This window comes from Thamnophis elegans, chromosome 7, assembly GCF_009769535.1.
Source record: "Thamnophis elegans isolate rThaEle1 chromosome 7, rThaEle1.pri, whole genome shotgun sequence".
NCBI classification, from domain to species: Eukaryota; Metazoa; Chordata; class Lepidosauria; order Squamata; family Colubridae; genus Thamnophis; species Thamnophis elegans.
Window position 1 is genome coordinate 81,028,373 of NC_045547.1, and position 27,500 is coordinate 81,055,872.

At 42.4% G+C, this 27,500-nt stretch overlaps 1 protein-coding gene across 1 annotated transcript in view; it reads right to left on the reverse strand.

The window, feature by feature from the left end:
* The window catches only part of LOC116511725 (membrane-associated guanylate kinase, WW and PDZ domain-containing protein 2-like), a 107,153-nt gene that overhangs the window by 50,373 nt on the left and 29,280 nt on the right, over positions 1–27,500 (reverse strand). Inside the window, exon 2 of the mRNA XM_032221892.1 lies at positions 20,020–20,073. Coding sequence (XP_032077783.1) covers positions 20,020–20,073 — 54 coding nt within the window. The remainder of the gene's footprint in view (positions 1–20,019; positions 20,074–27,500) is intronic.

Sequence of the window (27,500 nt, forward strand, 5' to 3'; positions counted from 1 at the left end):
TCTTACTTTTCTTGCAATGCATAGTGCATGGATAGGTTCTGCCATAGTCAATGTTAAACTCCACCCATCGTAAAAGAAGAGATTTGCAACTGGAACATAAAAGTAATTGCTAGAACAGGAAGAAAAATTGTAGCATTCAGCCCCACTATAAGGTAAAGATAAATGTTCCCCTCGCACATATGTGCTAGTCGTTCCCGACTCTAGGGGGCAGTGCTCATCTCCGTTTCAAAGCCGAAGAGCCAGCGCTGTCCGAAGACGTCTCTGTGGTCATGTGGCTGGCATGACTAAACATCGAAGGCGCACGGAACGCTGTTCCCTTCCCACCAAAGGTGGTTCTTATTTTTCTACTTGTATTTTTTTGCAATTTTTTTTTATTTTTAAACATAAAAGACAACATAAAAAAAATTCTCATCCATACGTACTGTAGAGAGTGTATCAGTTCGTTACAAAGGTTTTCGTGCATTTCTTCCACAGTCATCAAGCATAATACATATTAACTCAAGTATTTTAACTCAAATATTTATACATGTTACTCTTATACCTCCATTTATGTTTGACTATAATTATTTAAACATCCTTCATCATAAAATATACTGAAATTTAATACATAACCACATACTGGTATTTCATTTAATATTTCTAAAATCCTCCAATAACACTGAATCCTTATGTCTTATTCTAGCTAAACATCCATAATATTTAATAACAGTCTTTTCTAATCCTCATTTCCAAATCACTGTTGGCAAATTTCATCTACTTTCCTTATATTATACTCATATATATGTATATAGGTTGCCATCATTATCCCTCCTTTATTTGACTATATTCTGTATCATAACATTTTACCCCTAATAAACAAAACTTAACTGTATCTAACTTAATTCTTTTTTTATTAACTTTTGTATATAATCCAAAAGGATTTCTAATCTTCCTTTCATGGGTACCATTCAATATCCATATCCAATTATTACTTATCATAACACTACACATTGTATACATTATTATTATTATTATCAATTATTTATTTAATTATATCTCCATGGTCATGTGGCCGGCATGACTCAACGCCGAAGGCACATGGAACGCTGTTCCCTTCCCACCAAAGGTGGTTCTTGCATTTTTTACGTGCTTTCGAACTGCTAGATTGGCGGAAGCTGGGACAAGTAACAGGAGCTCCCTCCGTTATTCGGCGCTAGGGATTCGAACCACTGAACTGCCAACCTTTCTGATCGACAAGCTCAGCATCTTAGCCACTGAGCCCTTAGAAATAACTCTAAAATAACTCCAGGGCAGCATAAATCCCCAATATTTAAAACAGATTTATGAACGAGTGAAGGATAAAATCAACTTTACAGAGTAAGAGTAGGAAGGCATACAGAATTAATTTTATATTTATATTAAAAAAACCAGCATTCAGCTACCTCGGAAATACTTTTTCTCTATATTTATTATACTATATAATTATATATTATATAAACTATATAATTCTCGCTCGGCCTTGAAAGTAAATAATTAAACTAACTAACTAAACCCTTTTTAAAAACTCTCTTCCTTTCTCGCTTGTGAATAAAGGCAGCCCTCCTTTTTACAATCACTCTTCTACCTGCACTGTGAAATTGTTCGGACATACAAAAAGAAATCTTTTCCATGAAACAAAGGTCCACTGTTCGAACCAAGGCTCCGGTGGATTTCTTCCGATTAACTTCAGAGAAACAATTTTCACTAAAATATCACAGAAAAATGGAAACTCCCTGTCTCTGTCTGTGGCCAGAAAGATCCTTATCCACTCACTCTGTCTCCGGCAAATGTTTGTTTATTCATTGGTTTATTTATCATATGTGTATAGCTGCATATCTCCCAAGAAAGTCACTCTGGTCAATGTAATGGATATATAAAAAAAGGACCCATCTAAAACCATCACAATCAAAAATGCCATTAAAAAGGCACAAGAAACAGGCGAGAAAATGTTAACCCTCGCAAGGGGAGCCATTGCAAAATCTTTCTGTCCCCCTGGAACCAGGCCAGATTAAATCAAACTTTCGCCCCTGATTGAAAAACAAAGCCAAAATGGATTCTCGCTTTGTCCTAGATCTGCACCAAGGGTTGTGGCCTGCCAGCGGAGATGGTTTAGGTTTTAGGTTTAAACCTAAACCTTTATTAGATTTATATGCCGCCCTTCTCCCAAGGACTCAGGGCGGCGTACAACATTAAAAGAAACACATAATACAAAAGTTAAAAAAAATTAAATAGAATATCCCAAACAAATCCAATTAGAATTGACAATAACATTTTTTTTAAAAAAATCGAACTAAAATTAACAATGATCAATAATTTATTTTGTTTTGTTCAGGCCAGGCTTGCTTGCTGGAAAAGCCAACTTTTTAGGGCGCGTCGGAAGGACCAAAGGTCGGGGATTATACGAAGCTCCGGGGGCAGCTCATTCCAGAGGGTGGCAGACTCGGACACTGAGGAAGTTGGGGAGGAACATGGGCCAGGCCTGGAGTCTGGGGAAGGCTCTGTGTCAGAGGCAGAGATGGGGCCAGGGCCGTCCGACAGTTATCAGCTGCCTTTGGAGTGGGAGATCAGTGGAGCAGAAGAGCAGCTGGAGCCTGTTCCCAATGTGCGCATGCGTAGAGCTGCCAGGAGAAGGGAACAGTTAAAGAACAAGGCACAGGTGGGCTGTGAATGGCCCCTCCCATGGGGAATAAAGAGGACTGAAGGGGGAGTGGAGTTTGCAGGAGACAATTAGTTCAATTAATTAGTGTGAAGATTTGTTCGTGATTCTCAGAGACTCCTTGCCAAGTAATTGCTGCTACAGCGTGGCGTTTAGAAGATCTCGGCCTGGCAGCTCTCCAAGCCTGATAAGGTCTGTGGTTGTAAATTCACCCTTGCAAGACTGTTTGCTGGGACTTTGCCGGATGTGAATGAGAGGAATTCACATGAGCTTCATAAAAAAGGGTTTTGTCGGGACTAGGAGACTGCTTTGTGATTTTGATGAAGCCTAGGTCAGAAGACCAAACCGTTGAGGAAGGAAACTCGTAGACCAGTTTAGTAAAATTAAACTGGAGTGTTTTCTCCAGAAGGAAAATGAATTCACCTTAGCAAAACAAACTAAGAAGTTATCTTAGGAAACAAGCCTTAAGGGGCTGAATCAGAGGTGGGTTCCTACCAGTTCGCACCTATTCGGTAGAACCGGTTCGTCAAATCTACCGAACCGGTTAGAAGAGGTTCCACCTGTGGACCCGGAAAGCAGGCCACACCTACCGAAGAGGTTCCAAACTTTTTTGAAACCCACCACTGGTCCTTGGATATGATTATTCTCCACTATCATGCTCATATTTATAAAACTCAGTGCCTCTGTGAAAGGTAAGGATGACGACTGCGTTTGTGGTGCAATCAGAACATTGTGTGTGTTGAAGTTGTTTTAACGCAAACCAAAGATGCCTTTTAAAAAACAAGTTGACATCATATTCTTATGCATGCCAGTGCTGTGTGTGAGGTCATTTAAGGTGGTTCTGACAAGTGTCGTCGGCATCTTCATATCCGGTCACATGGGCGGCAAGCCACTCCCATCTGGTCACATGGGCGGCAAGCCACTCCCACAAAGGAGGCCACACCCACAGAGTAGGTTCGAACAATTTTTGAAACCCACCACTGGGCTGAATGTACCCAATGAATCACCTTGTCTGGTTCATAACCTAAGGATGGAGATGTTCCATTGGAATGCCTGGGGATGGATGTCAGGTTGAAGCTTGGAAGACATAGCAGCCAATGTGGCCCTACGCATATATTTTTTTTGGCGGGGGGATGATATTTCTTCTGTGGGTAGATCTACTGAAGAGGAAAAACCTAAGTTTCAAAATACACAAAGGCCTCGTTAAATGGTGGGTGAATATGGCATGATCGATTGTTCTTTACAAGTGTCACATTCATCAGAAGAAATATTCAGTTAATGAGGTGTCACCGGAGAACTTCTGGTTGAGGAAGTAGCACGCTGAAAGCACCTCTAAAATAAAAAAACTAGCCACAGCACTCACAAGAGAAACTTCTCTCTGTGTAGAGAAAGACTTCAAGGATCTCCTGGGTGGCATTCAATGACTAAAGGGACAGGGAAGTAGGAAGGGAAAGGAAAGAGAAGGGAAGCAGAGGGGAGGGGAAGGGAAGGAAGAAAAGGAAAGGAAAGGAAAGGAAGGGAAGGGAAGGGAAGGAAGAAAAGAAAGGGAAAGGGAAAGGGAAAGGGAAAGGGAAAGGGAAAGGGAAAGGGAAAGGGAAAGGGAAAGGGAAAGGGAAAGGGAAAGGGAAAGGGAAAGGGAAAGGGAAAGGGAAAGGAAATAAAGGAAGGAAAGGAAAGGAAAGGAAGAAAGGAAAGAAAAGGAAGGGAAGGAAGGGAAGGGAAGGAAAGAAGAAAAGGAAAGGAAAGAAGGGGAAAGGAAAGGAAAACAAGGAAAGGAAAGAAAGGGAAAGGAAAGGAAGGAAGGAAAGAAAAGAAAAGAAAGGGAAAGGAAAGGATGAAAGGAAAGGATAAAAGGAAGGGAAGGGAAGGGAAGGAAGAAAAGAAAAGAAAAGAAAAGAAAAGAAAGGGAAAAGAAATGAAATAAAGGAAGGAAGGGAAGGAAAGAAAAGGAATGGAAAGAAAAGAAAGGAAAAAAGAAAAGAAAAGAAAGGGAAAGGAAAGGATGAAAAGAAGGGAAGGGAAGGGATCTAGACAACCAAGATTTAGAAGCCTATTAGAAATGGAAGTGAAAATAACTTTACCTGGCTTTACAAAAACACCTCACTTTATCAGGGAACTGAGCGGTTTTGTTTTATAAATAGATGTTGACCAAGGCTTAAACTGGAGATATTGATTCAAATGTGCTGATTTTCTATTAGGGAAGGATTTTAATAGCTTCTTGTAAGGAGCTAAGTTATTAATTCTGGAAGGTACTAGCTCTGCCAAAGAGTTTTAATAGACGCACAGCACCACCAGAAATTTAAATGGAAGTCATACATGCTTAGAATTTTTGGGCACAATTTTATCTTATGTTGAGCCAGTTTATGGAGAGAGGGGGGGAATGGAGGGAGAGAGAAAGAGAAAGAGAGGGGAGAGAGAGAAAGAGAGGGGGGAGAGAGAGACGGAGAAAGAGAGAGAAAGGAAGAGAGAAAGGAAGAGCGGAAGAAGGACGAGGGGAGAGGGAGAGAGAGAGCAAAAGAAAGAGAGAGGGCGAGAGAGTGTAAAAGGAAAAGCACAGGGAGAGAGCGGGAGAGAGAGAAAGAGAGAGAAAGGAAGAGAGAGAAAGGAAGAGAGAGAGGGAAAGGAAGAGAGGGAAAGGGAAGAGGGGAGAGGGAGAGAGAGAGCAAAAGAAAGAGAGAGGGAGAGAGAGTGTAAAAGGAAAAGAGACAGGGAGAGAGCGGGAGAGACAGAAAGAGAGAGAAAGGAAGAGAGAGAAAGGAAGAGAGAGAGGGAAAGGAAGAGAGGGAAAGGGAAGAGGGGAGAGGGAGAGAGAGAGCAAAAGAAAGAGAGAGGGAGAGAGTGTGTAAAAGGAAAAGAGACAGCAGGAAAGAGTGGGAGAGAGAGAAAGGGAGAGAGAGAGAAAGGAAGAGAGGGAGTGGGAGAAAGAGAGCAAGAGAGAGAGAGAGGGTGAGAGAGTGCAAAAGGAAGACCCAGAGAGAGAGCGGGAGAGGGCAAGGAAGGAAAAAGAAGGAAAGGGGGAAGAGTACAAGGAAGGAAAAAGAGGGAAAGAGGGAAAGGAAGAAGAAAGGATAATGAAGAGGGACAGAAAAAGAAGAAAAGGAAGGAAGGAAAGAGGGAGGAAGATTATGATGAGAGTGAGTGAGAGTCTGAGGGAAATACTGCCTTAGCACTTGGCCACCACAGGTGCCCCCCCCCACGAGTGATGTTGAGCTGGCCACGCCCACCCCTGCTATGCCCCTCCCAGGTCAAACCTTGTGGCTCTCAATGAAATCAAGTTTGACACCCCTGATCTACATCAATGGATTGACTTTGCAATAAATTCAAGCCAAGCCTTACATTAAATCTTTTCCAACATTTGCCTTGAATGTTGTTCAAAGCTGCATTTGCCATTCTGTGCAAACTGAGGAACAGCAATTACTTTACTTATGTATTTATTGTATTTCTACAGCCTAAAAATGGGGTGGATGGAGATTATTCTCTCTCCAGATTTAGCCATCCCAATCAGCGTGTTCTTGTACTCCCTCATAAGAGGCCAAACACTGTCATTTTACAGAGCATCATTTTTTTGGGGTGGGAGGGGGATTTTAATTAAGACAGCATGGCAAACATCTATTTCTGAAAAATCACTTTACGTATTCCTATGTGTTTGTTTAAGTGCCCGTTCCTGGGGTCCTTGGGGTGAACAGATATTTTTTTAATATACCAAATAGCGTTCTCTAGTACTGGAATACGTAACCCCCACATAAAAACCATCCAAGAAATACAGCTTTTGACCTGATCCATAATAAATAAGGCCATTTGCTCTGGATTCACAAGTTCCTAAATTACTCAAGGCTGTGAAAGCACTTAATAGCAGTAGCAATAGCAGTAGACGTATATACCACTTCATAGGGCTTTCAGCCCTCTCTAAGCGGTTTACAGAGAGTCAGCATATTGCCCCCAACAATCTGGGTCCTCATTTTACCCACCTCGGAAGGATGGAAGGCTGAGTCAACCCTGAGCCGGTGAGATTTGAACTGCTGACCTGCTGATCTAGCAGTAGCCTGCAGTGCTGCATTTAACCACTGTGCCACCTTGGCTCAAAATGACCTTCAACAATTCAGTGGAGCAATTGTGGTGCCCAAGTCTGATTGCCTTTCAGAAGAACTGGCATTCTAGGGTGGATGAAGATTCTTGCTTATTATCATCAATAATCTCTCTTTTTGGAATGTAATTACGGCATCCATAATTGGGGTTAAGACAGCTTCATCTGACTAGCTTTGAGATGTAAGCTAGTAAAAAGCCAAAAGCAGCAGAACATTTATACAGAATAATCAGTTCAAAAGCACCTCCCCAATTATCCTTATGATCCTCTTTTGGTCTGATAGTATTATCAGCAGGTATGTTTACATCAATATTTTAATTATTTGTTTAATTAGATTTTGATTGTTCTCCCTTTCATAATTTTGAAAAGGCAGGCTACGTAACTACATTAAAGAATACAAAGAAAGTAGAAAATTTTCTTAGATGAAGAATTTAATATCAATAAATAAGCAAAGGATTCGTAAGTATCATAACGTGTATGTTAGTAAATAGAATAGAATAGATTTCTTTATTGGCCAAGTGTGATTGGACACACAAGGAATTTGTCTTTGGGGCTGATGTTCTCAGGGTACATAAAAAGACAAGATACATTCGTCAAGAATCATCAGGTACAACACTTAATGATAGTCATAGGGTACAAATAAGCAATCAGGAAACAATCAATTTAAATATAAACCGTAAGGATACAAGCAAAATAGTTGCTGTCCTGCAGTCATAAGTGGGAGGAGATGGGTGATAGGAATGATAAGAAGACTAATAGTAATCGTAATGCAGCCTTATATGTCAAATATAAGTCAGCTATGTTATTTTATTGTTGCAACCACCGCTCATAATATATAAAGTACCATGTAATACATATTGTCAATTCATCGATTAAATATGTATTATAGAATGTTGTCAATTCATCAGTTAAATATGTACTATAGAGCGTTATTAATTCATCAATTAAATTGTACTAGAGATCTAGTTTCATTATAATCTTAAGAAAGAACTAAAAATCTCAGTCAAAATCAAATTTTCAATATTGAAATTGATGTTAGCACTATTTGTCATTTTCCAAAAAATAAACACACACGAACTGTGTAAAGTGAAAGAAAAGACAAAAGAAGATTAAAATATAAACAAAAATTGAAAAAAAAATCAGTAAAAACAATCCTGAGCTCTTAAATCTGCCCCATTGTTCCCAACCAACGATTGCAGAAAAATATTTATAAATCTTCAAATTGCTTCTAATTACTGCTTTCCCTCAATTTCTTCCCCGTTAGAAGCCTAAGTCTGATATTTAGAGTTTACCTTATTATGCAACATATCACAGTCTGGTTTGGTGACAGCAGTGCCTCAGATAGAAAGTCCCTATAGAGAGTGGTAAGGACAACCAAGAAGATCATAGGAAGCTCATTTCTCATTATTCAGGACACTGTTTATAAGCTTGAAATATTGTTTGAGACCCCATAAACCCACTTTACTTACTTGGCAAATCATCTCTGGGTTGAGTTCCAGGATGTTGCCTCTGGGGATGTGGACAAGGCCATTCGAGCTGTAAGTGCCTCCACCTGCATTCTGGACCCGTGTCCCTCCTGGCTGGTTGCCAACAGCAGGGAGGTGACACATGGCTGGATCCAGGTGGTCGTGACCGCCTCCCTTCGGGAGGGGCACTTCCCTGCCGTACTCAAAACGGCGGTGGTGAGACCCCTCCTGAAGAAACCATCCTTGGATCCAGCCATTTTAAACAACTTTCATCCTGTCTCCAACCTCCCCTTTATTGGGAAGGTTGTGGAGAAGGTGGTGGCCTTCCAGCTTCAACGGGCCTTGGAGGAAGCTAGTTATCTTGACCCCTTCCAGTCCGGCTTCAGACTTGGTTACAGCACAGAAACCACTTTGGTCGCATTGACCGATGATCTCTGGAGGGCCAGAGATGGAGGCTATGCGTCCATCCTGGTTCTCCTTGACCTCTCAGCGGCTTTCGATACCATCGACCATGGTATCCTTCTGCGACGACTGCGGGAGGTGGGGGTGGGAGGCACTGTTTTGCAGTGGTTCTCCTCCTACCTCTCGGACAGGTCACAGTCGGTGTTGGTCGGGGGGCAGAGATCGTCCCTGAGGCCCCTAACATGCGGGGTGCCGCAGGGTTCGGTCTTATCCCCCCTACTATTTAACATATACATGAAACCGCTGGGCGAGATCATTCGGAGGCACGGGATAAAATACCACCAATATGCGGACGATACGCAACTGTATCTGTCCGCCCCGTGCCAACTCAATGAAGCGGTGGACGTGATGAACCAGGGTCTTGAGGCCGTTAAGAACTGGATGAGCGCTAACAAACTGGTACTCAACCCGGACAAGACCGAGTGGCTGTTGTGTTTCCCTCCCAACAATTTGGCTAATGTTCCAACACTTAGGCTGGGGGGTCAAATTTTATACCCCTCAGATAGGGTCCGCAACTTAGGAGTCCTCCTGGATCCACAGCTGACTTTTGACCACCAGTTGTCAGCTGTGACCAGGGGGGCATTTGCCCAGGTTCGCCTGGTCCGTCAGTTGCGGCCCTACCTAAACCGGGAGGCTCTCGCAACAGTCACTCGAGCCCTTGTGATCTCTAGGCTGGAATACTGCAATGGACTCTACATGGGGTTGCCCTTGAAGTGCATCCGGCGACTGCAGTTAGTCCAGAATGCAGCCGCGCGAGTGATAGTGGGCGCACCGCGGTTCGCCCACGTTACACCCATCCTCCGCGAGCTGCACTGGCTACCTGTCGGTCTCCGGGTGTGCTTCAGGGTACTGATGACCACCTTTAAAGCACTCCATGGTAGTGGATCTGGGTACTTGAGAGACCGCCTTCTGCCGATTACCTCCCTCCGACCGATTAGATCGCACAGACTGGGCCTCCTCCGAATCCCATCTGCCAGTCAATGTCGACTGGCGACTACACGGAGGAGAGCCTTTTCTGTTGCAGCTCCGACCCTGTGGAACGATCTCCCCGTCGAGATCCGCACCCTCACCACCATCCAGACCTTCCGCGCAGCCCTCAAGACCTGGCTCTCCCATCAGGCCTGGGGGATAGGTTCCCAATTTACCCGCCCGAGTGTTGACTGTTGAATGAAAGTTGTGTTTTATTATTTTTCTTTTGTTCACATTTTGTTTGTCTTTTGATATTGCACCCCCTTCCCTGTGATTGTAAGCCGCCCTGAGTCCCCTCAGGGAAAAGGGCGGCCTATAAATCTTAATAAAATGACTAAAAAAATGACTAAAATGACTAAATGACTCTCTGTTGCTGTCCTATGGGAGGAGGTTTCAATGTATTTGTAGCAGGACTACTAAATTCTGAAATAGCTTTGTTCTCCATGCCATCCGTCTGGCAAACTCACCATGGTGCAGGTGTATATTTGAATTAGACTCTGAATTTATCTGTATTTATCTATTTATTCTGTCATATTATATAGTGTATATTGGAGGTGTGATCCTTTAAGAGCTGTAAACAATGGAATTTCACTTTAATGTAGGCCAATTAGTTTACATTCAAAGTGACAATATAGTAGTTATTCTATTCTATATGATATGTCGGGGTACAGAATTATTATTATTTTTACTTTCTTCTTCATTTGCTTTTTATTCTTGGTTTGAGACTACCCCTTTCTTCCTCTGGCCAGACTGAACAATTTTCCCTTTTACGTTGACCTAATTAGTTAATTAAGCATGTTTCTGTATCATCTTCCAAGCTATGAAAAAGTGGATTGTTAAGATTACATTTCTAGATTTATTTTTTCTAGCAGTCAGCCGATCGAGCAGATTTGACTTCTGTGAGATGTACCTACAATTCCTGTCTCAGAGTTCTTGGTATCTGAGACTGTCATTCAGTAATCTGTCAAATATGAATATGATCAAAGATCTGCGATAAATAAAACATGGGGTTAAAAAAAAATGATGTATGTGTCCTAACAGAACTGAATTGAAATGAAATGAAATGTACGTAGCTGAGATTATGTAAGAATACTTCACAGCTGATATTTTCCCCTCCTTTGGATAATAAAACAAATTTTAAAAATTACAATTTTTAAACACTTTCTGCCAGTTACATATAAATTAATTACCCACCAGGGAATAGTTTCTAGTTATCTAGCTGCTTCTCTGAAAAATAGCACCATTGAGCCTCATCTGCCTCTCTTCTCTAAATCCACCTCTCTAAATTAGCAGATGAAGAAGGAGAGTGCAAAAACTTGTCTTGAAACTCAACATGAAGAAAACTAAGGTCATGGCACCCAACCATCTCAATTCCTGGCAAATCAATGGGGAAGAAATGGAGGGAGTGGCAGATTTCATTTTCCTGGGCTCCAAGACCACCGTAGACGGGGACTGCAAGGCCATCCAACCGATCAGTCCTAGAGGAGATCAACCCTGACTGCTCTTTAGAAGGCCAGATCCTGAAGAGGAAACTCAAATCCTTTGGCTACCTAAGGAGAAGGAAGGACTCCCTGGAGAAGAGCCTCATGCTGGGAACGATGGAGGGCAAGAGAAGAAGGGGACTTCTACTGCCTACCTGCCTACCTGCCTACCTGCCTACCTGCCTACCTGCCTACCTGCCTACCTGCCTACCTGCCTACCTGCCTACCTGCCTACCTGCCTACCTGCCTACCTGCCTACCTGCCTACCTGCCTACCTGCCTACCTGCCTACCTGCCTACCTGCCTACCTGCCTACCTGCCTACCTGCCTATCCACCTGCCTGCCTACCTACCTATTTATCTTCTGAGTCCCTTGGACTGCAAGGCCATCCAAGCGGTCAGTCCTAGAGGAGATCAACCCTGGCTGCTCTTTAGAAGGGCAGATCCTGAAGAGGAAACTCAAAGACTTTGGGCACCTAATGAGAAGGAAGAAGGACTCCCTGGAGAAGAGCCTCATGCTGGGAATGATGGAGGGCAAAAGAAGAAGAAGGGGATGGCAGAGAAGGAGGTGGCTGGATGGAGTCACCAAAGCAGCCGGAATGAGCTTCAATGGGCTCCAGAGGATGGGAGAGGACAGGAAGGCCTGGAGGAACGTTGTCCATGGGGTCACGATGGATTGGACATGACTTTGCAACTCACAACATCCATCCATCTATCTATCTATCTATCTATCTATCTATCTATCTATCTATCTATCTCAAGTACTTTGGCCACCTAAGGAGAAGGAAGGACTCCCTGGAGAAGAGCCTCATGCTGGGAACGATGGAGGGCAAAAGAAGAAGAAGGGGACGGCAGAGAAGGAGGTGGTTGGATGGAGTCACCGAAGCAGCTGGCGTGAGCTTCAATGGACTCCGGAGGATGGTAGAGGATGGGAAGGCCTGGAGGAACATTGTCCATGGGGTCGCGATGGGTCAGGCACGACTTCGCAACTAATAAAAACAACAAAATTAGCAGAGCATTGATAATACAGGTTGACTTCTAACAGTTGGTTTGGTTATCGTTCAAAGATACGGCACTGAACAAATGACTTACGACCGTTTTTCATACTTACGACCATTGCACCATCCCCACAGTCACGTGTTCAAAATTCAGACACTTGGCAACTGACTCATATTTAGGACGATTGCAGTGTCCCGGGGTCACCTGATCCCTTTGGCCACCTCCTGACAAGCAAAATCCGTGGGGGGGGGGCGAGCCAGATTCACTTAACAACTATGTTGCTCATTTAACAACTGCAGTGATTCACTTAACAACTGCAGCAAGAAAGGTTGTAAAATGGGGGAGGGGGAAACTCACTTAAAAAGCATCTCACTTAGCAGAAATGTTGGGCTAAGACTATCTTAGATTTTCCAGGGGAGAGAAGAGGGGAAGAGGAGAAGGAGAAGAAGGGAAAGAAAGGAGGAAGGAAAATAAAGAAAAATGGTAAGAGAAGGGGAGGAGAGGAGCGAAGAGATCGTGGAGAGGAGAGGAGGGGGGAGGAGGAAGAAGGGAAAGAAAGGAAAGGAGGAAGGAAAAGAAAGGAAAAAGGGAGAGGGGAGGGGAAAGGACGGGAGAGGAGAGAAGAGAAGAGAAGAGGAGAGGAGAAAATGCTTTATTTTAGTTCCCAGTTTACCAGACTGTTATGTAATTTAATATGTGACAGCTATTTTCCAGCAATAAAGGATAATTAGACTCCTTTCTCCCATTTACAACTTAGTTCTAAAATCTAAAAACACAGCACGCAATTTACTGTACTTTACAATGATGCTAATGTGTTACAAACAGCAGGATTCAACATAAGCATTACAAATCTAAGTTGGTATTTAACAAATATTCTATATTTGCTAAGAAGTGCAATGCCGTGACATGCTGTTTCAGAAATGGAAAAGGGAGGAATTAGCGGGAAAGATTTAGGACAGGAAAGTAAAATGATTAACAATCAACTCTGAAATCTTTCAGAGGGACACACAGACACACACACACACAGAGACAGAGAGAGAAAGAGAGAGAGAGAGAGAGAGAGAGAGAGAGAGAGAGAGAGAGGCAGATAGACTGAGAGAGAAAGAGAAGAGTACTCAAATTAAAAACAGTAACAGGACAGAATTAAATCAAAGCTAAGTAATGTCTATGTGTTGTATTTAAGAATGTATTTATGACACCAAGCTAGCAGGAATAGCCAACACTCCAGAAGATAGGCTGAAGATACAGAAAGATCTTGTCAAACTTGAACATTGGGCGTTATCTAACAAAATGAAATTCAGTGGTGAAAAGAGTAAGGTTCTACATTTAGGCAGGAAAAAACGAAATGCACAGGTACAATATATGTGGCACCTTGCTCAACAGTAGTAACTGTAAGAGGGATCTTGGAGTCCTAGTGGACAACCATTTAAATAGGAGCCAGCCGTGTGCAGCAGCTGCCAAAAAAGCCAACACAGTTCCCAACTCTAGGGGGCGGTGCTCATCTCCATTTCAAAGCCAAAGAGCCAGCGCTGTCTGAAGATGTCTCCATGGTCATATGGTGAGCATGGCTCAACGCCAAAGGCGCACAGAACACTGTTCCCTTCCCACCAAAGGTGGTCCCTATTTTTCTACTTGCATTTTTATGTGCTTTCGAACCGCTAGGTTGGCAGAAGCTGGGACAAGCAACGGGAGCTCACTCTGTTACGCGAGGCGCTAGGGATTTGAACCGCCGAACTGCCAACCTTTCTGGTCGACAAGCTCAGCGTCTTAGCCACTGAGCCACCTTCTCCCTGCTTAGGTAGGCTCAATAGCTCTTAATTGTTCTTCCCCTTCTTGCGCGCCGCCAAGCCAAATCTGGTCGCCTCGTGTGTTATTTCAGGGCTGGTGTCAGAAATTAGAAATCGCTTATGTTGTTTATGGCTGCATCCTCTTTTTCTAGTCAGGAGTGGGGTAATGAGAGCATTTCCAGGTTGCGTATAAAACTGGCAACACAGAAGAACACTCTGCACTATACTTTGTCCTGAGTCTCAAGGACATGAGCGTGCAACAATCTTTTGTGTGTGTGTGTGTGTGTGTGTGTGTGTGTGTGTGTGTGTGTGTGTGTTTTTGGCCAGAAGTGCTGAAGGAAAGTTTTTGCATCACGCTAAGTTAATGCACAGACACTAACAAAGGGACTTAAGTAATGGGCTTCATTATTTCCAGGAATGGCTCAGTTCCTTTCCGCCAGTCATTTTTCAAAAAAGGATCCGTGTGGAAAACAGAAGGAAGATGGTAAACATTTGTCACAGGCTCCCAAAAGATCCGTCGAAGGGTTTGGTGGGGGTTGCTGTTGGTTTTTTGGACTGTCTCTCCTTTATATCAGGCACAGAGGCACACAGGTGTTAAGAAAGATATTGCAAAACTTGGCAGCTTAATGAACTGTCCGAATAGAGAAAGAACCACGATTTTCCAGGTGAGAAATTTCACCATGTAAGAGACAGATAAGTAATATAACAGCAAACTTTGCTCATTCATCACCCTCCCTGTCGGTGTTAGCATCAGTTGTATTACACGAATACATTTGGATTTGTTTAAAGACAGGTAATCTGGATGTTTTGTCATTCGTATTATTGGCTAAGGAAGCAATTGTTTTCAATAAGGGCTCCGTCAATCAAAAAAAAAATGTTGGTTTGACCTAGCTTGAAAATTATTAAGAAAAGTGTCTTTCAGTCTCCTGCACAGGTAGCCCTCGACTTATCAGCACAATTGAGGCCAAAATTTCTGTTGCTAAGTGAGAAAATAGATGGGGAAGCAATGGAGGAGTGACAGATTTTATCTTCTTGGGCTCCAAGATCACCGCAGATGGGGACGGCAGCCAAGAAATTAAAAGACGCTTGTTCTTGGGGAGGAAAGCTATGGCAAATCTAGACAGCCTACTAAAAAGCAGAGACATCGCCCTGCCAACAAAAGTGTGTATAGTCAAGACTGTGGTTTTCCCAGTTGCAATGGATGGCTGTGAAGGTTGGACCATAAGGAAGGCTGAGCGCCGAAGAATGGAGGCCTTTGAACTCTGGTGCTGGAGAAGAAGACTCCTGCATTGAGTCCCTTGGACTGCAAGGCCATCCAACCGGTCAGTCCTAGAGGAGATCAACCCTGACTGCTCTTTAGAAGGCCAGATCCTGAAGAGGAAACTCAAATCCTTTGGCCACCTAAGGAGAAGGAAGAAGGACTCCCTGGAGAAGAGCCTCATGCTGGGAACGATGGAGGGCAAAAGAAGAAGAAGGGGACGGCAGAGAAGGAGGTGGCTGGATGGAGTCACCGAAGCAGCCAGCGTGAGCTTCAATGGACTCCAGAGGGTGGTAGAGGACAGGAAGGCCTGGAGGAACGTGGTCCATGGGGTCGCAATGGGTCGGACACGACTTCGCAACTAACAACAACAACAAAGTGAGAAATTTGTTAAGGGAGTTTTGCCCCATTTTACAACTCTTCTCACCACATTTGTTAAGTGAATCGCTGCAGTTCTTAAATTAGTAACATGGATGTTAAGTGAATTTGTGCTCCCCATTGACTTGACTTGTCAGAAGGTCGCAAAAGGGGATCAGATGACCTCAGGACACAGTCATAAATGTGAGCCGGTTATCAAGCATCTGAATGTAAATCATATCACCATGCGGATGCTACAATGGTCGTAAGCGTTGAAAATGGCCGTAAGTCACTTTTTTCCGTGCCGTTTTAACTTCAAACTGTCACTAAGTGATCTGTTGTAAGTTGAGGACTACCTGTATTATGGAAGAACCATGCCAGTATCTCTTTGGCAACAATTATAATGGTGTTTTCGAGATACGGTTAAAAAACAACAACCCAAAAACAAGATGGAAGCCAAAAGAAATCTTGCTCTGATTTCCCCATTCTGGCTAAAAGCAAAGATAATGAAATATTTTTTAAAGGACCCACGTATAGACATATTTCATTATCAAATATTAATCCGATCCGAGATAATTGTTGCCTCACAAATAATTCAATAGCAATAGCAATAGCAATAGCAGTTAGACTTATATACCGCTTCATAGGGCTTTCAGCCCTCTCTAAGCGGATTACAGAGTCAGCATATCGCCCCCCACAGTCTGGGTCCTCATTTTACCCACCTCGGAAGGATGGAAGGCTGAGTCAACCTTGAGCCGGTGAGATTTGAACCGCTGAACTGCAGATAACAGTCAGCTGAAATGGCCTGCAGTACTGCACCCTAACCACTGCGCCATCTTGGCTCAATTCATCCAGGGGAATTCTGCATCCACCTTCTACAGTGGTACATTGGTACTCAACTGCTTTAAAACTAATCAAATTTGGTACTCAATGCATTTTGACACAAAAATGTTGTCCCGATAGTCATCGTTTGTTTAGTACTCAACCCACAAGCTAGAACCTCTCAGTGTCGGCTGCCTTGTAACTCACTACATGATTACTCATGTGAAAAAAATGTTTGTTACTCATTGTTTTTGGTACTTATTGTACCTTCTCGGAAGCAAGTAACAATGAGTTCGGAGGTTGTAGTTATATCAAGGGTCTTATTGCAAAATAAATGGTGGAAATGGATGGCATTTGTAAAATGGGAGCAAGCTTATCCCCAAACAGAGAGGAAAAAAAACATTTAGTGACTGTCCTGAAAATGTGTAATTGTTCAATACACATCAAGGTAACGTTATGATTAAATCAAATCAGAAAGGGGGGAAAAATAACATGTAAATTTGATAGGTAAGGAAAGGTTGTTTGGAGAAGTTGATAATTAAGTAAAAGAAACTGATGGGGGATGTTTTTGATATGACTAGTAAATCATAAATTATTTGCATCAGCTACGTATATAGAATTCCCGAACTTTGAGAAAATTCTCAGTTTAAACCACTAGATATCTACTGTATATTTTAAAATCTTGAGGATTATTTTAATACGGTTACAAAATGAAGAAGGTGACCCAAAACCAAAAGCATCTGTTATGTATCACATTTGGAAAATAGATAATTGTATGTATCTCTGTAAAATTTTATGAAGCTTCCTGACTTTAATCAGTGACTTGGTTTTTTTTTGGCATATTAAACATCTTCCACAAATCCAAATCTATTTCAAACAATATTTGCGAGAAGAATGAAGATCTATGAACCCAGATACATGATTGGAAGAGAGATGTTAGTCATGCATCGAAGGTCATGCAGTATATCTTTTTAATTTGGGATATCAAAAGTTTATTTAACATGAAAAACAGAAGTGAGAAGACTGAGAAAGATGGAAAACAAGTGAGTAAGCAAGCTATCGTTTAAATAACCAGATGGGTAAGGAAAGCAATTAAGCGGTGCAATTATAAGCAATGGGCCAATATTTTATTGCATAATAAAATATTAAAGAATAAATATCCGCTGCAACCATTTCTTAGAGAAAACCACAGGGCAAAATGTAATTAAAGCAATTAGACGTTTCAATTAAAAGTGCCCTGTGCGTAGATACCATCAATAATTAAACAGCCAAAAACTTCTGACAAGCTAAGACACTGGAGAAGCCAGATTCACTTAACAACCATGTTACTCATGTAAGAACTGCAGTGGTTCGCTTAACAACCGTGGCAAGAAAGGTCGCAAGATGGGGCCAAGCTCACTGAACGACTTTCTCGCTTCGCGAGATAAGCTTTGGGCACAATTGTGTGGCCATTAGTTGAGGATTTCCTGCCTGAACGCTTTAGGCTTGCCTTACCCAATGGTAGGATTCAGCCGGTTTGCACCGGTTCAGCGAACCAGTTTGCACAGGTTCAACGAACTGGTTGTTAAATTACCCATCCATCCACCCCGCCATCAAAGTGGGCACTGCGCTGTGCTGCAATGGAGAAACAGGCAAACGAACGATTGGCATGAGGGAAGGAGAAGGCTGCTTTCCTCCTTCCCTCATGCCAGCCATTCCATTGCCCAATCCTCCATTGCAATGCAGCGCAGTGCCGAGGAACCACTTTGATAGTGGTGTGTGCATGTAATAATTTACCTGGTCCAACTAACTCCGCAGTCTCTCCTACATCGGGCCTACCTTCGATTGTGCTGCCAACTTAATTCCTCGTCCCTCTCACTTCACTGTTGGTCACAGACTGACCAACACCTCCTGCATGCAGCTCCATGGGGAGAGGGGGAGTCCCTCCCTCCACTTCCCCACAATTCTTCCCCTTCCCGCGCGAGCTCTCAGGAACATCAACTCTTTTCCTCTATGGTAATCCAGAGGTGGGTTCCTACTATTCGGACCGGTTCGGCCAAATAGTTAGTAACCTGGCCTGCCATGCCCCCGAATCAGTTCCCCCAGCGCCACGATCTTGTTTTTGGCTTCTGCACATGCGCAAATGAATTCTTTAAAAGTACTGCGCATGTGCGCATAGCCCACAGCGCATCTCTGAGTGAACCGGCAGTAGCAGCAGCTGGAACCCACCCCTGATTAATCCCCCTCCTCATTCCTCAGAAACATCACCTCTTAAAGGAGCCACATCCAGAAGGCTGAAATAGCCGCGAGACCAATCTGCACCCTCGGGAACCGCCTTTTGGCAAAGGGTGGAAATTTAACAACCGGTTTGCCCAGGAGGTCAGCTTGGCCGTCACAGGAGGTTCGGTTCACTGACAAATGCGCGCATGACAAAAGCGCGCCAACAAAACCAGGATGTCAAAATCGCGCCCACAACAGCGCGCCGACAAAAGCACGCCTTCAAGAAACAACGCAAAAACAGCATAACCCTAACCCTAACCCTAACCCTAACCCTAACCCTAACCCTAACCCTAACCCTAACCCTAACCCTTACCTTAACCCTAATCACGCTTTTGGGGGCGCGGTTTTGTCAGCGCGCTGTTGTGGGCGCGATTTCGACGTCGCAGTTTTCTCACTGTGGTTTTGTCGGCGCACTTTTGTCATGCGCGCATTTGTCGGGTTACGAGGAGGTTCATCCTGCATCTGTGGCAGAGCTAGAGGATGAGGAAGGGCGACGCCTCCCTCGACAGCCAACCTGATCCTGGGCAAACCGGTTGTTAAATTATTTGAATCCCACCACTGCATGGGTAGGTTGCTACATTACTGCTGGTTTGGCACGCAAATTTTTTTGCTCTGCGCACATGCGCATTTACACTTAAAAAGGTCTGCGCATGTGCAGAATGTTAGAAAGGGGAGGGGGAATAACATTTCCACAATGGAGATCGTTCTGCGCATGCGCAAAACCAAAAATAACGATGCCGCCACAGACAAGAGAACCGGTTCCGGTGTATGGGAGCCCAAGTTACTATGTACTCATCCGAACCGTGCCGAACTGGTGGGAACCAACCTCTGCACCACTGTGCATACTTCATACCCGAGGTGGCGCAGTGGTGAGAGTGCTGTACTTCAGCCACTTCAGCTGACTGTTATCTGCAGTTTGGCGGTTCAAATCTCACCGGCTCAAGGTTGACTCAGCCTTCCATCCTTCCGAGGTGGGTAAAATGAGGACCCGGATTGTTGTTGGGGGCGATATGCTGACTCTGTAAACCGCTTAGAGAGGGCTGAAAGCCCTATGAAGCGGTATATAAGTCTAACTGCTACTGCTATTGCTATTATTTATTTCTAAGTAGGCTGGCCTGCTTCTGTCATAAAAGTTTTTGAACATGAGATTGTAGGACGGTTAAAGAGCAGTGGTAGATGTGAAAGGAAATAGACATGTCCGGGGATAAGGATACAAGATCGAATTTCGGTTATCCGATGTGGGTGTTTTCTTAGTGATACTCAGAAAAGGAACAGGTGGAGTAACATGGAAATGGAACAATTAAAGATCGGTTAGGATGCCTATTCTCTCCCCATATTGGATATCTCATATATTCAACACGAAACAGAAATATATATATATATTATTAGATAGGAAGCCTTACCACTGCTCAGGACTTCCGAGGGCTGGAAGAGGGCTGTTATCCTGCGTTTTCCACCTGGAAAAATACAGATAAGACTGGAAAAATATTGGAAGGACTGGTGTCCGTAAGACCACATTTAGGGAGTTTCGTGATAGGGGCTCAGCATAATCCCAGCTCAAAGCTCCATGGAATAAGCACAAACATCTTACTTTTCTTGCAATGCATAGTGCTCAATACATGGATAGGTTCTGCCATAGTCAATGTTAAACTCCACCCATCTTAAAGGAAGAGATTTGCAACGGGAACATAAAAGTAATTGCTAGAACAGGAGGAAAAATTGTAGCATCCAGCCCCACTATAAGGTAAAGGTAAAGGTTCCCCTCGCACATATGTGCTAGTCGTTCCCGACTCTAGGGGGCGGTGCTCATCTTTGTTTCAAAGCCGAAGAGCCAGCGCTGTCCGAAGACGTCTCCGTGGTCATGCGGCTGGCATGAAAAAAATGCCAAAGGCACACGGAACACTGTTACCTTCCCACCAAAGGTGGTTCTTATTTTTCTACTTGTGTTTTTTACGTCCTTTCGAACTGTAGGTTGGCAGAAGCTGAGACAAGTAATGGGAGCTCGCTCCATTAAGCGACAGTAGGGATTTGAACCGCCGAACTGCTGACCTTTCTGATAGACAAGCTCAGCATCTTAGCCATTGAGCCACCCTTACGTTTACAATGTTAGGTGCATGTTTATTCAGGAATAAATATCAGCAAATGCCTCATTCTCTAAATTATTGCTGATTATGATGATGTTTTCCATCTGTCACTATGATTATAATGATATTAATAATCCATTCTGAGCCAACATTCATCTTTTCTGCTAAAATAATCCCTGGGATACCAAAGGAAACGGAACAAACAGCTGTCAGCAGCAATAGTATTTTTCGTCCTTTTACATTTCCGCTTCGGCCCACAGATCGCACTCAGCAAATAAATCTACGGATGGGTATAACATTCATCAATAAAAAAGAAATTTTGAACAATTGAGTTGTGTTTGTATTCTAGAGGGATGCAGGAAGAGGTTATCTTAAAAATTGAGTATAGTTATCCTCTTTCTTTCTTTCTTTCTTTCTTTCCTTCCTTCCTTCCTTCCTTCCTTCCTTCCTTCTTTCTTTCTTCCTTTTTCCCTCTCTTTCTTTCTTTCTTTCTCTTCCTTTCTTCCTTCCTTTTCTCTCTCTTTCCTTCCTTTCTCTCTCCTTCATTTCTCTCTCCTTCCTTCTTTCTTCTTTCTAGTAGTTGAGTTTATTTATAGGCCGCCCTTTTCCCTGAGATAGGGGCTCAGCATAATCCCAGCTCCTTTCTTTCTCTCTCCTTCCTTTCTTCTTTCTTCTTTCCCTCTCTCCTTCCTTTCTTTTTCTCTCTCTCCTTCTTTCACTCTCTCTCTCTCCCTTCCTTCCTCCCTCCCTCCCTCTCCCTCCTTCTTTCTTTCTTTTATTCTTTCTTTTTTCTTTCAGCTGTTAATGGGAAGATACTTTCTTATTTCCCTCAAAATCCAACTTTAGAACAGAGTAGCAGAATAACAGAGTGGGAAAGGACTTTGGAAACCATATATGAACCCAGAGATGTAGTCCTTGGGTTATGACCAACATTTCATTGCTATGCCGTTTCTAAATGAGTTTTATGATCATTTTTTGTGCCACAATCATCAGGCAAATCTCTCCAGTTGTTAAGTGGATGATGTGGTCATTAAACAAGCCTGGCTTCCTGCTATTGACTTGTCTGAAGGTCACAAAAGAAGATTGCATGACCCCAGGACACTGTGACCGTCATAAGTATGAACCGGATACCAAGCGTCTGAATTTTGATCACTAAACAAATGGTTTCAGGTCAAAAATTACCTGTATAGGCACAGCTAAATGTGAATCTTTATAGAGATGGAACAAAGCAATGTTACTTCACTAATTTGAGACTATATTTAACTTCAAATAAGAACAATTAGTTCTACTATTCAGATGCCACGTTGTGCCATGCATATTAATGTCCTTTATACCCAAATTCATTGGCTAAAAGTACTTAACCGAAGTCATGTTACAGAGGAAAAATAAACTATAGTGGCAGAATCTTTAATGGGTCTCACACAGTCAGTGAAAAACACCCACAGTAGTAAATCTCTTACAAAAAAGCAGATTTAAGACTTCTGAATAAAAGGAGAAAACCTGTTATATAAGATGGGAAGGAGTAGGAAACACCAGAGGATTTGAATCTATGTTTTCTAGATAAGTCTTGTTTTAGAAACCGTCTGGCTGAAATGCTTTGATTATGGAATCATTACTTTCTGATAAAAAAAATACTGATCCTCAATTCTTAGATTTCTGATGACATTCCAGATCCACCATTTTGTGAATCCTGCCATAATCTCCTTTACACTTTGCATTTATGACCATTTCTCAGATTTCCTTTGCGACTGACTGAAGTGAAATTGGGTTTTTTCCTCCAAACAATTTCTGGGAATATTTCCAAAAGAAAACTCATATATCTGAATTTCACAGAAGCTAATGATGTTTTCAGGAAACGAATGATGTAAGCGTGAAGGTTTGAACTTCCCTCTGAGGTAAATTTCTCTCTCCCTGGTATAGTGTATGAAAAACGTGAGGGAATGTTGGATAATGAGAGCATAGCTAGGATTAATTCCTGTCACGTGTGAAAGGATTAATCCCCGTCACGTGTGAAAGGATTAATCCCTGTCACGTGTGCTCTTCCCAATAAATTGGAAGGGTAGTTTGGAGAGATTAGGACCAGGTATAGATAAAGTTTGTAGATTTAGAATTCTCCAAATGAAGCAGAAATTGTTAGCGAAATTGATAGAAATTCTGTTGATATATAGCACCAGAGACCAAATAAGGGAACAATCACCATGTGCTTTACTGCTTAACTGCTTAACTGTAACAGGAAGCAGGAAACTCTACTTAGTACAAAAGAACATAGAGTATAAACCATAGATCCAAACTTGCAAACAGTGCCATCTACTATCTGAATACTATTGTAATTGTTGCATAAAAATAAGTTCCAGAAAAATCTATTCCAACAGAAATATGTCACAAGATGGAATGATAAGTTGCTTGAAAAGGTAGAAAACATACATTGATATTGGAGGCAATAACACAGGGTTACAAACAATAATCCATCTTGAAGGAATGTGGGGTGATCTTGAAAGGGAAATGGGATAGTTCAATCTCATTGAAAACAAATAAACAGGCCACAAATAAATCTATAATTTTCTTGTCTGCTTCTGGGTTTGTTTGTTTTTTAATCATTCATGTATCACAAATCTGAAACTCACCTGGAGTTGGTTTGAATAAATAAAACAAAATCAAACTAAAATAAACTCTAGTATAAAATATTATACTATTCATATTACTACATTAATATATAAAATATTATACACTGAGCGGTGGCTCTGTGGCGAAGATGTTGAGCTTGTCAATCAGAAGATCGGCAGTTCAGCAGTTCGAATCCCTAGTGCCGTGTAACGGAGTGAGCTCCCGTCACTTGTCCCAGCTTCTGCCAACCTAGCAGTTTGAAAGCACGTAAAAAATGCAAGTAGAAAAATAGGAAGCACCTTTGGTGGGAAGGGAACAGCGTTCCGTGCGCCTTCGGCATTTAGTCTTGCCAGCCACATAACCACGGAGACGTCTTTGGACAGCGCTGGCTCTTTGGCTTTGAAATGGAGATGAGCACCACCCCCTAGAGTCAGGAACGACTAGCACGCATGTATGGGGGAACTTTACCTTATAAAATATTTAGTTCAGAGAGTCTTATTATTATTTTTAAAAAGAAATTGGGATGAATTGTTAATGAACACCACAGAGAAGAGATGGGATTAGGGAGAAATATTTGAAATGCTTACCGAATATAATTTCTGACCTCACCCAACTTGTCCAGCAGTCAAGATAAATTTATTTCAATATGATTTACTTCCAGGAAACAGACCTGGTACCGTAGCTTTATATTCGTGTTCCATGCACTCTCGGAGGAACTTCTCACCAAAAAAGATAAACTATCCGTTTACTGTGCAATTAATTTGCCCAATGGCAAAAGTGTCGCGATTTAAACAAATTCACGCAGTTTTGCAGGTTTACTGATTTGTTCCTAATGAAAAACAAGATTAAAAACGTCCTCTTATACAATCTGAGGCTTCCATATCTCTTTTCTGCAATGAATTTAACTTATCAGCATCGCTTTTGGGAGAAAAAAAGTACCATATTTTTCAGAATATAAGACACACCTATTTTCCCCCTAAAAGAGCGGGGAAATGTTGGTGCATCTCTCTGTCTATATATTCGTCCATACACCCACCCATCCATCCATCATCATCCATCCATCATCCATCATCCGTCTAGTCTGTCTGTCTGTCTGTCTGTCTACCATCCATCCATCCATCCATCATCCTGTCTGTCTGTCTGTCTATCTATCTAGCTATCTATCCATCCATCCATCCATCCATCCATCCATCCATCCATCCATCCATCCATCATCCGTCTAATCTGTCTATATATCTGTCTGTCTATCTGTCCATCCATACACCCACCCATCATCATCCATCATCTGTCAAATCTGTCTGTCTGTCTGTCTGTGTATCTATCTATCTATCTATCTATCTATCTATCTATCTATCTATCTATCTATCTATCTATCTATCCATCCATCCATCCATCCATCCATCCATCCATCCAGCTATCCATCATCCATCCATAGTCTGTCTGTCTGTCTGTCTGTCTACCATCCATCCATCCATCCATCCATCCATCATCCTGTCTGTCTGTCTGTCTGTCTGTCTGTCTGTCTGTCTGTCTATCTATCTATCTATCTATCTATCTATCTATCTATCTATCCATCCATCCATCCATCCATCCATCCATCCATCCATCCATCCATCATCCGTCTAATCTGTCTATATATCTGTCTGTCTATCTGTCCATCCATACACCCACCCATCATCATCCATCATCTGTCAAATCTGTCTGTCTGTCTGTGTATCTATCTATCATCTATCTATCTATCCATCCATCCATCCATCCATCCATCCATCCAGCTATCCATCATCCATCCATAGTCTGTCTGTCTGTCTGTCTGTCTACCATCCATCCATCCATCCATCCATCCATCATCCTGTCTGTCTGTCTATCTATCTAGCTATCTATCTATCTATCCATCCATCCATCCATCCATCCATCCATCCATCCATCCATCCATCCATCCATCCATCCATCCATCATCCGTCTAATCTGTCTATATATCTGTCTGTCTATCTGTCCATCCATACACCCACCCATCATCATCCATCATCTGTCAAATCTGTCTGTCTGTCTGTCTGTCTGTCTGTCTACCTACCTACCTACCTACCTACCTACCTACCTACCTACCTACCTACCTATCATCTATCTTTTAATGAAATCTCATGAGCCTTCAGGAGTTAGGATAGAGAACCATCTTACAGCAGCTTCTTCCCACCTTCCTCCATTAAAAAAAAATATACGACAGAAATCCCAAGCAAATTTACTGCTTTCCTTCCTGATGATTCCATTCAAGGTAGAATTGATCCTGAGCCTCACCTTTGAAGGAGTATAAAACAGGCCATGCTCCCTTTCTGATTCAAGCTGCAGCAGAAATGGACAGCTATACTAATTGAGGGTTAGGCCCCGGTTCAAGTAGCCAATTATTTCGAAGTTCTTCAAAGACTTGCTGAAGGTGGGAGCATAAAGTTGAGTTCCGTGTGTTAGCTCAGCCTGTGGCTGGAATGAAATGACGAGTTCAAAAGCAGAATCCGAAAACTTCACATAGAATACAGAATGAGTTCATTCTTCAGGACTCCTAACAGATAAAGTCAGCATTTATTTAAAGGAATTTACAATTGCATTGGCTTCTTTTTTTGGCTGCCGCTACACACTATTGGCTCATAGAGCCAATTACCTCCACTAGACCGATTAGATCCCACAGATTAGGCCTCCTCCGAATTCCATCCGCCGGCCAGTGTCGACTGGTGACTACTCGGAGGAGAGCCTTCTCTGTGGCTGCTCCGACCCTCTGGAACGAACTCCCCATGGAGATTCGAACCCTCACCACCCTCCAGGCCTTCCGCAAAGCCCTCAAAACCTGGCTGTTCAGACAGGCCTGGGGCTGAAGAACTATTGCCCCCGTCTCGAATTGGTATGACTGTTGTGCATTTTAAATTATGTATTGTTTTTGTGTTGTTTTAATTTTCTGTTTGTATCCCCCTCCCCTGGTTGAGTTGTGAGCCGCCCTGAGTCCCCTTCAGGGGAAAAGGGCGGCATATAAATAAAATCAACATTCAACATTCATTCATTCAACATTTAACTTGTTGTCCACTAAGACTCCATGGTCCCTCTCACAGTTACTGCTATTAAACCTGGTTTCACCCAGTCTATTTGCGTAATTTTGGTTTTCCTTGCCTAAGTGTAAGACTTTTTACTTTTCTCTACATTGAACTTATCGGATGCTTAAAGGCAGCACTATTAGAAGGTAAAGCAATCATTCATTGGCAATGATTTTTATGTTGGATTGCTACACTGGAACTGTAACGATTAACCTATTTTGTAACAACTCTTCTCATAATCCAAAATAATCCATATCCCCAGTCACATTTAATGAAGTTGGAGAAACATAAGTAGGGTAGGAAGAACATCATTAAAGGAAAAAGTGTTTTAAGGACTGTCAATAATTTCCAAAATCAAATATAGCATTGTAAGTATGGAGCCTGTTAGTGCGTAACGTTAAATTCTTTTTAACTCTTTTTCTACCACGCAAAAAGGGTACTTTCAAAATGATTTTAAAAACTAACTTCTCTGTCCCTGAGCAAAACACACACACACACACACACACACACACACACACACACACACACAAACACGTGTATTGTGTCACAACCCCTGGTATGCCCAAATATGGGAGGAGGCATACTGCTTCCTTTCTCTGTTTATCGGCTCATCACAAGATACCCTCACGACAGAAAGCCATAATTTTTACTGTTGCCTTTGTTACATTTGTGTTGGCACAATACATACCTGTTTCCCTGGCCTAGCTAATAAAGGAAGAGAGCCTGTGCCTTAGTGGCTAATATAACTGCCTGATATGTAATACAGTCCAGGTTCAATTCCCAGTAAGGGTATGGCTAGCTGATGAGAGCTAAATAGCTTGAAATAGATCTATACTAGTCTCCCTTTATTTATTTATGAGCAAAAATACAATATACATACATACATACATACATACATACATACATACATACATACATACATACATATTTATCAGCACAAATACAACATCATATATATATATATATGCACCAAATACCACTCACTCATCACGAAATCTCCAGAACTGTAAAGCCTACAAATTTGAAATTCAGCAAGTATGTTCCTCTGGGCTTCTAGGTGCTTGCTAAGAAAGGAATTTTCAAAATGACCATCAGATCATCAGTATTTCTTATACAGTATTA